We start from the raw sequence: 14,876 nt of genomic DNA, 5'->3' as shown, positions 1-14,876 counted from the left end.
GCATCCAGTCTCGGAAATTGGCTCGATTGGCGGCCAAGACTCCACTCACCCCTTTCGATCACGCTTACGGAGTTGTACATGGTTTCAGGCTCTCCATCACCGTACCTCACGTAGACATATCCCAAACCTAATGAGGGAGACTTAAGAGCACCTAGGGAGTGACGACGAGGAAAGGGTGTTGGCTTGGAGAGAGAAAGCTTTGAGGGGTGGGAAGGTATATTATCGGTAGGCCATCGACAGGTATCGGTACGTGCATCCAGAAAGGACCTATACAGGTTTGAAGGCAGAACGAAAACATTTGTTTTTCTTTTTCACTTTCTCAAACTTCCGCTTTCTCTTCCTCCCCTCTCTTCTCTTCTTCATTTTCTTCCCCTTCCTCCTCCTCTTTCCTCCCCTCTCTTTCTATTCTTCCTTCGCCTATCCCAAATAATTCAACCGCATCTGGAGAGCTGCTCATGTGTCTACCTTATTCAACGAAGGATATTGGACACTACGTGATGGTCCCAATTCAGGGGACAGCTTTGGTTTGCATGGCGTTGCTATGCGGTGCCCATCTCCTATGTACTCCCCAATGATGTTTGGTCTCATTGATGACCACCCGGTAACTCGGCGGGGAGTTCGGCATGCGAAGGACCACAGGAAATCCCAATTGCGTGTGGAAGTTCCGAGGGCCCTTGTTGCACCTTTTGATGCCAATACACCCCCGGCGTTGGCGTTGGCACTGGTGCCTCGCATATCTCCGTGGAAGCGTTACTGCCGCCGGTAGTAAACATCGGCTTCCCTTGGCTCCCCGTATATCCACTCAGTGTTTTTGGCAGCTCCGCCCGGTTTCCATTGCTGTTCCGCTTCCGCCTGCGAGCGAGGAGCCAGCCACCCGCCCCGGCGAGAACTACCGCGGCGGTGGCCCCGAATACGCCTCCGACGATCGGACCCAAATTGGAGGAGGAAACAGTCGACAATTTGTCAGTATCGTTGAGCGGGGCTTGTGTTTCTGGCCCGGGCGTGCTCTCGCTCGCTCTTGACGAAGCCGATGTCGAATAGTCTTGGGCCGTGGAGGAGACGGTTTCAGAGGTAGAGGGTAGGGAAAGGGGGGCAGTGCTAGTCGTGCTGATAAGTGAGGACGTTGTGGTTGGTAAGACACCGATTGTGGTAATGGCAGTCGGTGTCCCTAATACACCGTCAGGTTCTGGGCCGGGCACCAAGGCAAAGGATATGAAACTTACCTGGGAAAAACAGGACCTTCTCCTTCTCCTCGCAACTGGCTTCCGTCGCAGACTGTTTGTCGATGCAGAAATACAGATCCTCGGTCGTGTTCTGGCACTTGAAGATGCCGTTTCCGCCATCCAAGAAGTCCACATCCTGCTCGATACAAAACAAAGGACAAGAGGAACTCCGCCACTCCTTGTCGGTACAAGATCCCCGCACAAACTCCGTGGCCCCGGGCTTCTGCAGCTCTTCACCCGTAGCCTGACAGATGCCGTTGCTCAAGCAGGCATAGCCCTGGCCACAGCACGCGGCGTTCGGCGTGTCGTCCCGGCAGGGAACGTCTCCGGCGGCGATTCTTCCGCTGGGGAAGTAGCACGCAGCTTTCGTCAGAGGCCAGCTCGAGAAGGCCGCGATGAGAAGGGTAATCAACCAGAGACGAGTGGAATGAACCATAGTGGGAGGACGGGTTCAACCTGTGCTTTTGGTAGCAACAATCAGCGCAAGATTCCAGGAGACAGTACACGACCAGCTTCGCGACGGCCCGCGGTTGGGCATATCGTGAACAACTGCTTCCATATAAACAAATTCCACATTGCTTTGATTTTGCCGGCCCTGGCATCAATCACTCCGCTTGTTGGTGCGCAATACCGAGCATCTGCGGCCCTAAGCGCCGACATTCCCAAGCGGGCGGGAACAGCGTCGCAGCCACAGTGCGGCGGCTTTGTTGGTTCTTTGTTTCTACAGCTTGGCGATCGCCAGACCAATCCCAACCGTTCTATTCCCGGATCGCTACCAAACAACCACCGACGTCACCGGGACGGCGCCAACCTGACCTGGTCAGATTCTCTCCTTCATCAATGATCATCCGCGGCTGTTCGCCCTCTCTGAGAGCACATGCACCACAGGACCTGTTCGCCCTTTCGCGGATTTCAAACTCAGTTGTCGCAAATCATCGAAGTACTTCTGCTGGTCTGAAGTGCCTTAACTCTTAAGAACGAGGTCGCACTGTGAGGCTCTAACGGAGCTATCAAACTCGAACAGACTCAGACTCCTACTGGTGGCCCCTGACCCTTCAGGATGCTCTTCGCTAGAAAACGAGGCTCGGCCACCTTACTCTCCGGCACCGCGCTTCTCCTATTCTTGACTTACTTATACTTGCGGCGAAGTGATGGCAACGCTGCTGTATGGACACCACCAAGGCCAGTCGAGGGCTGGCAGTCCCATGGCAAGCATAGTTCATTCTGGCCCGGGGTTCCCGTCCATTACCCGCCCTCTTCCATTCGCCCACTGCCCACCGGAACACCCGTTCGGTACCCCCCTGTCCAAGCTACGGCATTCACTGCAGAGAAACAGTCGCCGGAAGCGAGTGCTCGCCGCAGAGAGCGCCAGCAAGCAGTCAAGGACACCTTCTCCAAGTGCTGGCATTCCTACAAGAAGTACGTAATGGGTGCCGACGAACTTGCTCCTGTCACGGGCGGGCACCGGGACCACTTTGGCGGATGGGCGGCCACGCTGGTCGACTCGCTCGACACGCTGTGGATCATGGATTTGAAGGAGGAGTTCGAGGAAGCCATCACTGCGGCCAACGAGATTGACTTCACGCATACCGAGCTGGGGGAGATTAACGTCTTCGAGACCACCATCCGTTACCTCGGTGGCTTCCTCTCGGCCTTCGATCTGAGCGGCGACGTACGGCTGCTGCGGAAGGCTGTCGAGGTTGGTGACATGCTGTACAAGGCCTTCGACACACCCAACCGCATGCCCATTACGCGCTGGGAAATCCATGCCGCGGCCCGGGGCGAGAAGCAGGTCGCGCCCAATAGCGTTCTGCTCGCCGAGATCGGCAGCTTGTCGATGGAGTTCACGCGCCTGTCCATCCTGACGGGCGACGCAAAGTGGTTCGACGCCGTGCAGCGTATCACGGACGAGATGGCCGCGCAGCAGGACTCGACCGCCCTGCCGGGTCTCTGGCCCCTGACGGCGAACGCGGAAGAGAAAATCTTCAACTCGGGCTCGTTCTTCACCCTAGGTGCCATGGCCGACTCGACGTACGAGTATCTGCCCAAGATGGCGGCTTTGATGGGCGGTCTTTTGCCAGACTACCAGGCCATGTACGAGAAGGCGATCGACACGGCCGCGAAGCACAACTTCTTCCGTCCGCTGACACCAACAAACGAGGATATTCTCGTCTCCGGCGAGGTCCACGCTAAGGACGATGGTAGCTTCGAGCTGGAACCACACGGCCAGCACCTTACCTGCTTCCTGGGGGCCTGGTGGCACTGGGAGCAAGGCTATTCAGCCGCGAGAAGGACATGGAGGCCGCGCAGAAGCTTGTCGATGGCTGCATCTGGACGTACAAGGCTCTCCCGCACGGCATCATGCCCGAGACCTTCTATATGGCTCCATGCCAGCAGCCAAACGATCATGAACACAGCTGCGAGTGGAGCGACGACGCCTGGAAACAGGAAGTCCTCCGCCGAGCCGGAAAGGACGCGAGCGACACAGACGCCGATGCGATTATCCAAGCCGACCGCTTGCCGAAGGGTTTCACATCCATCCCGGACCGGCGGTACATCCTGCGGCCGGAAGCCATCGAGAGCGTGTTTGTGCTGTACCGCGTCACCGGCCGGGAAGATCTCCTCGAGTCGGCGTGGGACATGTTCCGTGCTATTAATCGGACGACTAGCACCGAGCTGGCTAACTCGGCGGTGCATGACGTGACCACCAGGGAGAAGCCCGAAGCGGCAGACTCGATGGAATCGTTCTGGATGGGCGAGACGCTGAAGTATTTCTATCTGATCTTCAGCGAACCCGAGTTGATCAGCCTGGATGAGTTTGTTTTCAATACCGAAGCGCACCCTTTCCGAAGGTTGGTGAGGTGATCGTTTTGTAGGTTTAGAGTTCAGGGCAGCATGTCTTGTGAGGATATCATACTTATGTAAAATACTATAATGGGCTAGATATGGGTACGGGGCAAGGAAACAATGCATGAGGGCTGAATGAATGGTGAAGTTCAAAGCTTCTGTAAATATCATATCTTACCCACCTCTCCGTTGAGGTCTTCGAAATTTCGAATGGTGCAGCCGCTCCCACTAAGGCCTCCTATCCAGACTACCACTTCCAGCATATCAAAACTAGACCACGTAACATAAAACTCGTTTAACATATATTTAGTTCCCAAGTATACAAACTAACAATACAAACACTTGCAGAGCAATTGACTATACGGTAGCGCTTGGAAGTTGGTTGTATCGGTGAAGTGCGTCTGACAGCTATGACATCGAGGTCTAAGTGAGTACCTACCGCAGGTAGTATCATTGGACGATTCTGTGCTAGTAGGCCGAAAGTGGTTAAACTGCAGTCCACAACGCCCTGCTCTATCCATTTGCGTTTGCGGCGAATTTGATGGCGGGGTTGGCGATGGTCTTCCTCTAGCTGAATACCCTCCGTGCTTTGTGCTATTGAATTAGAAGTTTACATCGCGGTGGCTTGTAGCATAACCCTAACCCGTCGACAACTTGCTCCGCTGCATCCCTCCTCTTACATGGTGGGTATACAATGACAGGTAAAGATGCGTGCGAATATGCCTATCATAAGTACGGTATACACTGTCCATCCGAGATCTGCTACGTACGGCCTCTTATTACCGGCCAAGAGGTACTGTATTCCATAGCCTCGGCCTCGGTTCTCCGTCCAAGCGAAGCAAAATCGTGGGGTACACTAAGGTACGGTACGGTAATATTCGGCCCGACACGCGCTGACACTGGATACGAGAATGGAAGGCGGCCCCGCTTTCGGCCTCAGTAGTGTAAGCCGTTCTGAAGCTCGCGGGGTATCCGTACTACCTGGTAACTTAGTAACAGCACGATCTGACGTTACCTTTGGGTGGGCGCGCTCTTATGCAGGAAACTGCTAGCGCCAGGCTCCCGCATAAAAGGTCGGGCTCGCGAATGCGGCGCGGATCGTCTGTTTGCCGTTTGCACGCAAGTCTGTGTAATGCTATATCCTCATGCTCAGTAATGCTCTGCTGATTTTCCCATGCCCATGCAGGCACACGTGGACGGGACCCTCTTCAGGATCCCTTCGGCGAGCTCTTGGTGTATATAGAGCCCATTAGGTGCCAAGGTAGAAACAAGCTTCCTGATCAGCCCTTCCGACCATTCCATCGACACTGTCTTGAACATTGAGTCGCGGAGAGATGATGTTGCTCTCATCGGCTGTTCTGGGCCTCCTTGCCACGGCAGGGCTTGCTGCGGCCACGCCCCTGGCGAGTGCCTCGTCACTTGAATCGCGTGCTGCCTCGGGCGATCGGTTGGTGTTCTGCCACTTTATGGTTGGTGAATTCAGTTACTCCTGAAGTCTTGTCCCTACCTATCCTGGAAACTGCAAACAAGCTCACCGACCCTTCTCCGCGCCAGATCGGTATTGTTGGGGACCGTACCAGCGCCGCCGACTATGATGATGACATGCGCCGCGCCAAGGACGCCGGCATTGATGCCTTCGCCCTCAACATTGGCGTGGACGGCTATACCGACCAACAGCTCGACTATGCGTACCAGTCTGCTGCCAACAACGGCATGAAGGTCTTCATCTCGTTTGACTTCAACTGGTACAGCCCGGGAGATGCGGGCGCCGTCGGCCGCAAGATCGCTCAGTACGGCAGCCGTCCGGCCCAGCTCCTCGTCGACGGTCGCGTCTTTGCCTCTTCCTTTGCTGGCGATGGTCTTGACGTCAATGCTGTGAGGGCTGCCGCGGGCACGAATGTGTACTTTGTTCCGAACTTCCATCCTGGCCAGACAACGAATATTGCATCTCTGGACGGGGCTTTCAACTGGATGGTGAGTCTGGTCATCCCATGATTTCTGTGGCGGCCGAGCTGATTGAGTCTGCAGGCATGGCCGAGCGATGGCAACAACAAGGCGCCCAAACCTGGCAGGTCGGTGAGCGTTGAGGACGGAGACAATGCCTACCTCAACTGGCTCGGCGGCAAGACCTACATGGCTCGTACGGCATATTCCTTGCCAGGAGAGTTGTACATGTACACCATAACTGACGTATTCCATTGTAGCCATCTCCCCGTGGTTCTTTACCCATTTCGGGCCGGCATGTCTTGAGCTTCCCAACCCCCATTGTGTACTCTTACCTAACCCTCGTTGATAGGAAGTCTCGTTCAGCAAGAACTGGGTCTTCCCGGGCGGCTCGTTGATCTTCGACCGCTGGAACCAGGTACTCCAGAAAGGCTTCAACATGGTTGAGATAATTACGTGGAATGTAAGCAGATTCCATCATTTTCAGCGAGTCTATGACCTGCTAACATAGTCACAGGATTATGGAGAGTCTCACTACGTTGGCCCGCTGAGCTCACGTCACTACGACGACGGCAACTCCAAGTGGACCAATGACATGTTAGTCGACCCTATCCCGCTCCTTTATACGTACTACTTAGTAGCACACGATCCATGGTTTAACCACGCATACACATACACAGGCCTCACAACGGGTTTCTCGAGCTCTCCAAGCCCTTCATCGCTGCGTACAAGAACAAGGATACCTCGGTAAACAAGTACATCAGCAAGGACCAGATCATCTACTGGTATCGCCGGACGCTCAAGACGCTGGACTGCGATGCGACAGATACCACGGCCGGGCGGCCGGCCAACAACGCCAGCGGCAACTACTTCATGGGCCGCCCTGATGGCTGGGAGACCATGGAAGATATGGTGTATGTCGTCACCCTCCTCACACAGCCCGGAACCATCGCGGTCACCTCGGGCGGGCAGACGGTCACGCAGCAGGTCCCCGCGGGCGCCAACCTCATCAAGGTCCCCGCCGCGGTGGGGAAGCAGCAGTTCAGCCTGTCGCGGAACGGCCAGGTGGTGCTCCGGGACACGTCGCTGATGGACATCTCCAACGTCTGCCCCTGCGGACTGTACAACTTCAACCCGTATGTCGGCACCGTGCCCGCCGGCTTCAGCGACCCCCTCGGCCCAGACGGCCTGGCGTCTCTCACCGTAGGTCTCCACGTCAGCACCTGCTCGGCCACGCCCTCGCTTGGCACCAACCCTCCCGTGGTAACATCTCCTCCCGTCACTACCACGCCGACCACCCCTACCACCACCACGCCGCCCTCGCAGCCGACACCGACGAGCACCCCGGGGTCTGGCCGTAAGTAGCAGTGTTGCCTTCGGAAATATAAATAAGAAGTATTGTGCTGACATCAAGTTCCCTTTCTTGGCAAAACACAGAACCTTGCAACGCGGGCACCAACGCCGACGGCGAGAGCGGCAACTACATCGGCCTCTGCAACTTCGCCTGCAGTTACGGATACTGCCCTCCAGGCCCCTGCAAGTGCACTTCCTTCGGCACGCCGGGGACGCCGCCGCCTCCCAATGGGCGCAACGGATGCCCTTTGCCGGGCGAGGGCGACGGGTACATTGGGCTGTGCAGCTACGCGTGCAACCATGGGTATTGCCCTGATACCGCTTGTCAGTACTGCTAAGTAAGCGGGTCGGAGAAAGCAATGGCGTTTTTTCAGGCCCTATTGACTCAGGGATGGGATGCGTAGCGGCCCGGTGCTAGTGGTGTGACTGGTTAGGGTAACTTTGGTGGTATTGTACCATAGTACATACCACATACCGCTTGTCTTAAGCTTTCAAGTTGCTCATAAGACCTCCAAATAGAAAGAATACCTTACGTATGGTCACTTTTAGGTTTGGACTACATGTCTCGCATATATACTCTTAACCCTAGCATTGTCAACCAAATTACCCCTATTCTCAAGGAATGAATGTGGGAAAAGGAAGCAATTAAGAAAGAAGGGAGGGAAGAGGGAAAACCCTAGAAATTAGAAGGAGAATAAAGAAGCGAAAGAAGCGAAAGAAGCGAAAGAAGCGAAAGAAGCGAAAGAAGCGAAAGAAGAGAAAGAGGGGAAGGAGGAGAAAGAAGAGAAAAAGAGAAAAAGAGAAAAAGAGAAAAAGAGAAAAAGAGAAAAAGAGAAAAAGATATATATTCTCCTACTCCGCTGTGCCTAGCTATTTACAAGGCGCGCCGGACCCTCTACTGCTATGTACAAAGGAAAAACCGTACCGTTTAGGCCGGGTGAAAACCTTCATCAAAAATAATAGGAAAGACATGGTTCCAGTGATACACGCTACTGCAAGTAAAGAAAAAGGCCTTGGGAAGGCCTTGGGCCAACGGCTAGTAGGGTACTAGCCCGGCTAAGCCGTGGCCACGGGTATGGCTAGCCGGGCTCCCTAGCTTCCAGTTCGTCATCAAGGTTCCAAGCGAGCCTGTATTCCCCTAGCCGGCCCGAGTTCATCAGCCAACCCAGTACCTTCTTCAGAAGTCTTCGGTTTCGGTAGCTTAGGCCCTGTAAAACAAGGCTAAGATCCCGGTGGGTGCGTATTAGTTGCCTAGGCCAAGTTCTTGGTATAGGTGGTATAGAGCACCAAATTACGAGATGCTCCACTGTCTCTCGGGCTTCTCCGCATTCGCAATAGGGGGTAGGCTGGTTACGGGCCTTTTGTTTGAAAAGAAAGTCCCGTAGGCCTATAGCTCCTGTACGAGCCTGTACTAGTAGGGAGCTCTTAGCCTTTGTAAGGCCTTGGTGTTTCCGTAGGCCTTGGTTTGTGAAGAGGACTGTTGGTAGGCCTTCGTCGGGAAAGAGAAAAAGAGAAAAAGAGAAAAAGAGAAAAAGAGAAAAAGAGAAAAAGAGAAAGAAAGAAAAGAAAAAAAAAGTATTATATCCCAAAAGGCCCAAGCCGCCCAACCCCAAGAGATATCGAACACTGTCCGATAACCTGCAAGAGACAGTGCTTGTTGCCGCTAATCTAAGGGCAGAGTATAGTATGGATGGAACTCTAGTCTACCTTACGAACACCGTGTCTATTACCATTGACACTATGGAGATTGGAGATTGGGAACAACCTTGCAGAGCTTAGCAGTATAGCCAAAGGGTTCACAACACTGCAAGTCGCAATGTCTGCACAGTAGGTAAAGGCTACTGTTTGAATTGCTCACTGAGGAAGCTAGCTATCTGAATGAGTGACAGAATGGCAGGACTATATACAGCTTCCTCCCCTAGGTATCCCCGTACCTAGATCTCTGGAACATTTGGAACAATTGCTGTTCTTGTTGTTCCATCTGGAACAACGTTCCTTGGCGTTGTTCCCTAGGAACAATCGTTCTTGGCATTGTTCCCAATCTCCCCAATCCTCATTGGTCCTTCCTGGCTTGTAATGATTGGATGCGGGCTCACCCGCTGGCCATGCAGGTCGGCCCCCACCGGCCTCTGCAGGTTAGTTCATGACATAGTTCTAGCTATTTTTCTATACGAAGTTTCCTACTCATCTCCTCTTTGACGGGTATTGCTAAGTTTGGAATAGGCCAGATCAAGAGTCCCCGCGGCTCGGGCTTGCTTTACTAAGGGGTAACCTCAGGTATGCCGTGTCGTCCAAAGCGGATGGGCACAATGTCAACGAGAGAGCAGTCACTAATTGCACCTTAAGTCGGTGCCTAATTCCTGGGGTACCACAGAATATCACACACCGACTTCATAATAAACCGCGCATTCCCGCGAGGGGGGAAGGCGGCTGTGCTGCAGTAGCCACACGAGCCGCATGCTTAAGTTCCCTGCATGTGCACTCGCTTCGGGGCTTGGCCCATTTCCGCCCCCACAGCCCGCTTTTCAACCTCTTTTGGCCCCCGCCATTCTGCAATGTGTCGATCTAGGAACCATTGAACCGTGCATGAAGCGGCCTGCAGTTTGAGCTCGAACATCGATGGCTGGTCTCGGGGGGGACCAAGGAAAAAAGGGGATCGGCAGAGGTTGCATGATCACTACATGTGTAAGTGGCGGGCGGTACTAAAAATAATGGTTACCGGGGCAGCGGGTCTTTAAAATCTCTCGAGATGCTGATGCCGACTCTCAAGTTCTCGAGATTTTAGTATCAGCACTTGTTTGTATGGCCGTCATGATTACCGGCACCCTCACTTTTGTCTGATATCAGTTCAGTCCGACAACTACTAGTACTTACCTGACCTACCTTACCTTAGGCCTGGCCACTCGTTTCCAATGAAGCTCCTTCTTGCAGCCTTCACGGCCGCACTGACGATCTCGCTTCCAGTGCAGGCAGCAAAAGAAGTTTTCGCCCACGTCATTGTAAAGTTCCCCATTTCTTTTTTACCTCTATTATTGGGAGAAGTCTTGACTGACAAGTCTAACCAGGTCGGCAACACGCCCGATTTCGACCACTCGGACTGGGACAACGACATCCGCCTGGCCCAGGAATCCAAGATCGACGGCTTCGTGCTCAACATCGCGGCACAGGACCCCGACACCAACGCGCGCGCCCTCAATTTCGCCTTCCAAGTAGCTAACAACCGTGGCTTCAAGCTTTTCTTTTCCTTCGACTACGCTGCCCAGGGTCCCTGGCCGCAGGACCAGGTCAGGGACCTCATCACGACGTTCGCGGTCGAGCCGAGCTACTTCAAGCCCGACGGCACGCGGCCGCTCGTGTCCACCTTCGAGGGCCCCGCCAACGCAAACGACTGGCCGGCCATCAAGCAGAACACCAGCGCCTTCTTCATCCCGGACTGGTCGTCCCACGCCCCACAGGATGCCGCCTCCCTCGCCGGTGGTGTCGTCGACGGCCTGTTCAGCTTCAGCGCGTGGCCGAACGGCGACACCAACATCACCACGGACGCGGACCGGGAGTTCCAGCGCGTGCTCCAGCCGCAGGGCAAGGCCTACATGATGCCCGTCTCGCCCTGGTTCTTCACCAACCTGCCGGGCTACAACAAGAACTGGCTGTGGCGCGGCGACGGGCTGTGGGATCTCCGCTGGAGCCAGGTCATGCAGGTGCAGCCGGACTATGTGGAAATACTCACCTGGAACGATATCGGAGAAAGTCATAATATCCGCACCGCGAAGGAGAAGGAGATGGGGCTGTTTACCTCGGCGAACGCACCCATCAACTATGCCCGGGGGATGTCGCACGACGGGTGGCGGAAGTTTCTCCCGTTCTATATTGACATGTACAAGACGGGCCAGGTGCCGGCGGACTTTGCGGAGGGCGTCGTGGCGACTTACCGCACCGCGCCGGCGCTGGCATGTCCGTCGGGGGGCACGTCGGGGAATGATGCGGGCCATGGTCAGACCGAGGTGCCGCCCGAGACTCTGGTGGAAGACGCTGTGTTCTACTCGGTGCTGCTGAAGACTGACCAAGACGTGACCGTGACAGTGTCGATCGGGGGCAAGGAGCAAACGGGTGTGCTTAGCGGGGCGCCGCCAGCCGGAGCTGGCACGCCGGGCGTGTATACGGGGAGCGTGCCGTTTGGCGGCAACACTGGGGATGTGGTGGTCAAGGTTGTCAGGGGCGGGCAGGAGGTTGCCACGGCCAAGGGCGGCAAGCCAATCTCGACCCAGTGCGAGAACAATGTTCAGAACTGGAACGCCGTCTCGGTCTAATATTCGCGTGTACAGTTAGTGTTATATAATTTGTAGGCATAGACTTTGTCCTAGTTTAAGCTCCGATGTTGGCACCACACTGTGATGCCGTTCCTTAAGCAAGTCAAGTAGGCCATTGGAGGCATCGTCCATAACTCTGCCCGCTTAGGTCTTTGGAAAAGAGAAGGCTGAGCGGTATTCCAGTGAGACCGCCCAGACAGGCGAGAAGCACCGCCCAACCTCAACGGCGACACTGTGAACACAGCCTCGCAGCTCAACTTGCGCCGTCTCATTTATTACTACCCTGCTAAAGGACGCGGGTCACGCGGCCACCCGACCCGGTTTCAGCCCTCGCCGCAGCCTTCACCCTGGAACAGGGAATATCCCACTCCGGCACAGCAATCCTGTAATCTAATGTTACGCACTCCGCCTCCACATCAGCCCGATCACCCCCCGGTCCTGCACACGCCGTATTCTTACGTTCCAGAGAACCAGACACAAGCCTCCGGGTGAGCACCGCCCTATAATCTGCCCCCTACGCTGCTGGTGGGAAGCGGCACGGCGAGAACGGGAATGAGTGGGATTGAATAAGTCTAAATCCTTTTGAGCCTTATGAGATACTAGTAGAGATTTGGTCACCACGGGGTGGCCCGGAGTCTGGTATTCGCGGTCACCGACAAAGCAATGGAGTACAACTATAGCCCACTTACTAGAAGGCTCTCCTTCCAATTAGACGTCGGGACAAGGAGCTGTTACCGCAGTAGCTAACACGTCCTCTCACTCTTAGAGTAAGACAAAACCTAAAGCAGACGAGCCAGTGACCAAGTTCTCAGAAGAGATGGCCTTGTGGGACTATGATGCTTGGGCCCGCGGGACCATATTTCATGATTTCACCTTTGCCCTCATCTCTTGCTTACCAGGGCATCTTCTTTTCTGTCTTCCGTTTCTCCCGTTTCCCGTGATATGTGTGGTTTTCTTTCTTGCCATTCCCATTTCCCTGTTTCTCTTTGATTATCATCTTTCATATCTTTCCTTCTCTCTCCAAACCTTCCTCTTTATCTTCTAAGCGCTTCGGATTCCTTCATCTTTCCATGTCCATTCTTTTTATAACTTACTGTGTGAAACTTCGGGCAAGAAGCATACCTGTAGTATGTGGCCCTTTTTGACCATAATAGGGTCCTAAGATGCTCTTAAGAGAGGAAGACCCTAGCGGGACCAGTGTTATCATGATGCTGTGGTAGCGGTTTGATATCGGACATAACACTGCTTGACCAGGTCTCATAGTCCTAATACAATGCTGCAGGGTTTTACATGAGCAGACCCGGATTTCCTTGTCGCGGTGAGAGTGGACAGAGCTTGCAATATAGCCGCTGCCATATCCGTACTTCCTATGGTCACGAAGCGGACAAACGAAGACGGCACTCAACCTGGGTAAATTCCATTTCCCGGTGGCAAAATGGGTCTGCCGCAGGAGTGCCGGCCGAGTTAGGTTCTCGGGCATGAGGTTCCAAGCTGTCAATATGGGTGTAGGGTGGCAACGTAGGAGTACTGTCTATAGTAGCCCACCCTGTAGCTTGCAGGTAGACATTAACCATATTTTAGCTAGGGGTAGGTATGCCTGCTACGGTGTACTGGTGCAGATATCCGATTATCAAGCGCAAGTTTACACCATCTATTGGATATGCTTAGATGCTCGAATCTAACGTCCCCAAGCGGAAATCTACTACGCCCATCGAAATCAGCAGACAACATTGCGGCCAAGGAATCTCAAAATGGCGGTACAGGAAGACGGAGACAGGCATGGCCACGGTCACAGCTACGTGCATGAGCGTTGCCTAAAGATGGCTAAACGAGAGGACGGTAGCCCATGGTGGGCTGACTTTCCGGAGCCAAGATCAATTGCCACTGTCGTTTACCCCGACGAAGTTCTTCGGCTGCTTCAGAGACATGCAAGCCTTGCCGAAGGATCAAAAGATTTCCTCCTGGTAGATGCACGCCGCAGCGACTGCAAGGGAGGCACTGTTCGGGGTGCCATCAATCTCCCGGCTCAAAGTTTCTACGCGACACGCAAAGCCCTGCACGACTTGTGCAAGCAGGCCGGAATCAAGAAGGTCATCTTCTATTGCGGTAAGTCTTCTTTTGCATTGCCATCCGCCTATCGAGAGTCGAAGCCGATTGCCTAGCTAACAAGTCCCGTCCCTCGTCCGGCCCATAAGGCTCTTCCCTCGGCCGCGGTCCTCGTTGCGCTGCGTGCTTGCAGGATTATGTCACCGAAATCGGAGGCGACTTCGAATCCCAGGTGATGGCGGGAGGAATCCGAGGTTGGGTGCAAGCCTACGGCGGCAGCATGATGGACGGCTATGATGCGACGGCGTGGCAGGGGGAGACCAGGTAGACTCTGGTTATGCTGGGTAGGTATCTTTGCAGTGACCTGTCCGAATTGGTCCTGCCCTTTTCGACCCAGCGGTTGTGTCCGATACGAACGCCGTTCCCAAACTGTGCCCGCAGAATTCGATTGTTGATGGCAGAAACACCGAGCGGATGTGCTGATCTGTACTCCATCCACGCCTGCCTGGGTGACAAAGCGAGCCAACAACCAGGGCTAACGCCCTCCCCTCTCGTCTCCGCCGATCCTTTCCAAGGCTTCTAGCATCACGACCGAGTTGCCGCGAATAACCTACTAGACATTAATAAAAAGTCCTTCAACACCTCCAGGACGTTACCTACGACCATGCCAAGCTTGACCTTCTCGCCGTTGTCCTTCTCCTCGAGGGCGTCGTCTAGCACAATGTTGAGGAAGACCTATAGCGGGCCACGTAAGTCGCAGGATGATTATCGGGGAAAACGGAGGGTGCGTACATCGTAGCCGCGGAGAACGCCGATGACCTTCCGGCTTCCGTTGAGTTGGACGAACAGCCGCTTGTCGAGGTACTGTTTGCAGCGGGCATGTTAGCACTTCAACCACGAATGGGTACGTTAGAGACGGCGAGTGGAGTTCCGGAATCGGTTCCAATATTGGATACATGAAGCAGCGTGGGAAATGGCAAGCAACTTGCCTTCTTGAGTTCTGGTTGCGCGGGCGCCATCTTGATGTGAGTGCGTCGCGGGCCGAGCTGCTGGGCAATTGTTTGGCGGCGGTATCAAATGTCAGTGGATGCCATCGGCGCGCGTCAACCTTGGGCTGGAAATGTCAATGGGATGTCACGTGGGGCCGATAAGATAA

The 14,876-nt window shown here is 54.5% G+C and overlaps 7 protein-coding genes across 7 annotated transcripts; 5 read left to right on the top strand and 2 right to left on the bottom strand.

Moving 5' to 3' along the window:
• Window positions 1-259: 259 nt before the first annotated feature.
• Window positions 260-1,989, bottom strand: B0T15DRAFT_1558 (uncharacterized protein). Its single transcript, XM_062862049.1, has 2 exons — window positions 1,224-1,989; window positions 260-1,168 (listed from the first exon to the last, which is right to left on the bottom strand). Exons 1-2 carry the CDS (start codon window positions 1,657-1,659, stop codon window positions 585-587), a joined length of 1,020 nt encoding a protein of 339 aa, XP_062725145.1. The 5' UTR covers window positions 1,660-1,989; the 3' UTR covers window positions 260-584.
• Window positions 1,990-2,006: 17 nt separating this feature from the next.
• On the top strand, window positions 2,007-4,314 carry B0T15DRAFT_515315 (glycoside hydrolase family 47 protein). Its single transcript, XM_062868179.1, has 2 exons — window positions 2,007-3,424; window positions 3,454-4,314. The coding sequence occupies exons 1-2, from the start codon at window positions 2,284-2,286 to the stop codon at window positions 4,086-4,088; spliced, it is 1,776 nt and encodes a 591-aa protein (XP_062725144.1). The 5' UTR covers window positions 2,007-2,283; the 3' UTR covers window positions 4,089-4,314.
• An 819-nt stretch (window positions 4,315-5,133) lies between these two features.
• On the top strand, window positions 5,134-8,131 carry B0T15DRAFT_515308 (glycoside hydrolase family 71 protein). The gene is made up of 8 exons (XM_062868178.1): window positions 5,134-5,539; window positions 5,625-6,044; window positions 6,099-6,210; window positions 6,275-6,309; window positions 6,367-6,477; window positions 6,532-6,611; window positions 6,695-7,371; window positions 7,452-8,131. The coding sequence occupies exons 1-8, from the start codon at window positions 5,405-5,407 to the stop codon at window positions 7,703-7,705; spliced, it is 1,824 nt and encodes a 607-aa protein (XP_062725143.1). The 5' UTR covers window positions 5,134-5,404; the 3' UTR covers window positions 7,706-8,131.
• A 1,879-nt stretch (window positions 8,132-10,010) lies between these two features.
• Window positions 10,011-11,849, top strand: B0T15DRAFT_1418 (alpha-1,3-glucanase-like protein). The gene is made up of 2 exons (XM_062861886.1): window positions 10,011-10,366; window positions 10,433-11,849. The coding sequence occupies exons 1-2, from the start codon at window positions 10,280-10,282 to the stop codon at window positions 11,672-11,674; spliced, it is 1,329 nt and encodes a 442-aa protein (XP_062725142.1). The 5' UTR covers window positions 10,011-10,279; the 3' UTR covers window positions 11,675-11,849.
• Window positions 11,850-12,062: 213 nt separating this feature from the next.
• Window positions 12,063-13,016, top strand: B0T15DRAFT_515299 (uncharacterized protein). The gene is made up of 2 exons (XM_062868177.1): window positions 12,063-12,162; window positions 12,441-13,016. Exon 2 carries the CDS (start codon window positions 12,492-12,494, stop codon window positions 12,717-12,719), a length of 228 nt encoding a protein of 75 aa, XP_062725141.1. The 5' UTR covers window positions 12,063-12,162; window positions 12,441-12,491; the 3' UTR covers window positions 12,720-13,016.
• Window positions 13,017-13,494: 478 nt separating this feature from the next.
• B0T15DRAFT_481092 (uncharacterized protein) lies at window positions 13,495-14,048 on the top strand (the record flags this gene model as incomplete). Its single annotated transcript, XM_062866003.1, has 2 exons — window positions 13,495-13,780; window positions 13,870-14,048. The coding sequence occupies 2 exons, from the start codon at window positions 13,495-13,497 to the stop codon at window positions 14,046-14,048; spliced, it is 465 nt and encodes a 154-aa protein (XP_062725140.1).
• A 207-nt stretch (window positions 14,049-14,255) lies between these two features.
• On the bottom strand, window positions 14,256-14,739 carry B0T15DRAFT_488099 (uncharacterized protein; the record flags this gene model as incomplete). Its single annotated transcript, XM_062866475.1, has 4 exons — window positions 14,256-14,330; window positions 14,381-14,455; window positions 14,513-14,584; window positions 14,677-14,739. The coding sequence occupies 4 exons, from the start codon at window positions 14,737-14,739 to the stop codon at window positions 14,256-14,258; spliced, it is 285 nt and encodes a 94-aa protein (XP_062725139.1).
• Between the last annotated feature and the right edge of the window lie 137 nt (window positions 14,740-14,876).

The sequence above is a fragment of the Chaetomium strumarium genome (genome assembly GCF_033439665.1).
Source record: "Chaetomium strumarium strain CBS 333.67 chromosome Unknown B0T15scaffold_1, whole genome shotgun sequence".
Classification (NCBI taxonomy): Eukaryota; Fungi; Ascomycota; class Sordariomycetes; order Sordariales; family Chaetomiaceae; genus Chaetomium; species Chaetomium strumarium.
Note: the sequence above shows the minus strand (reverse complement) of the source record. Positions and strands in the feature narration are given on the sequence as shown.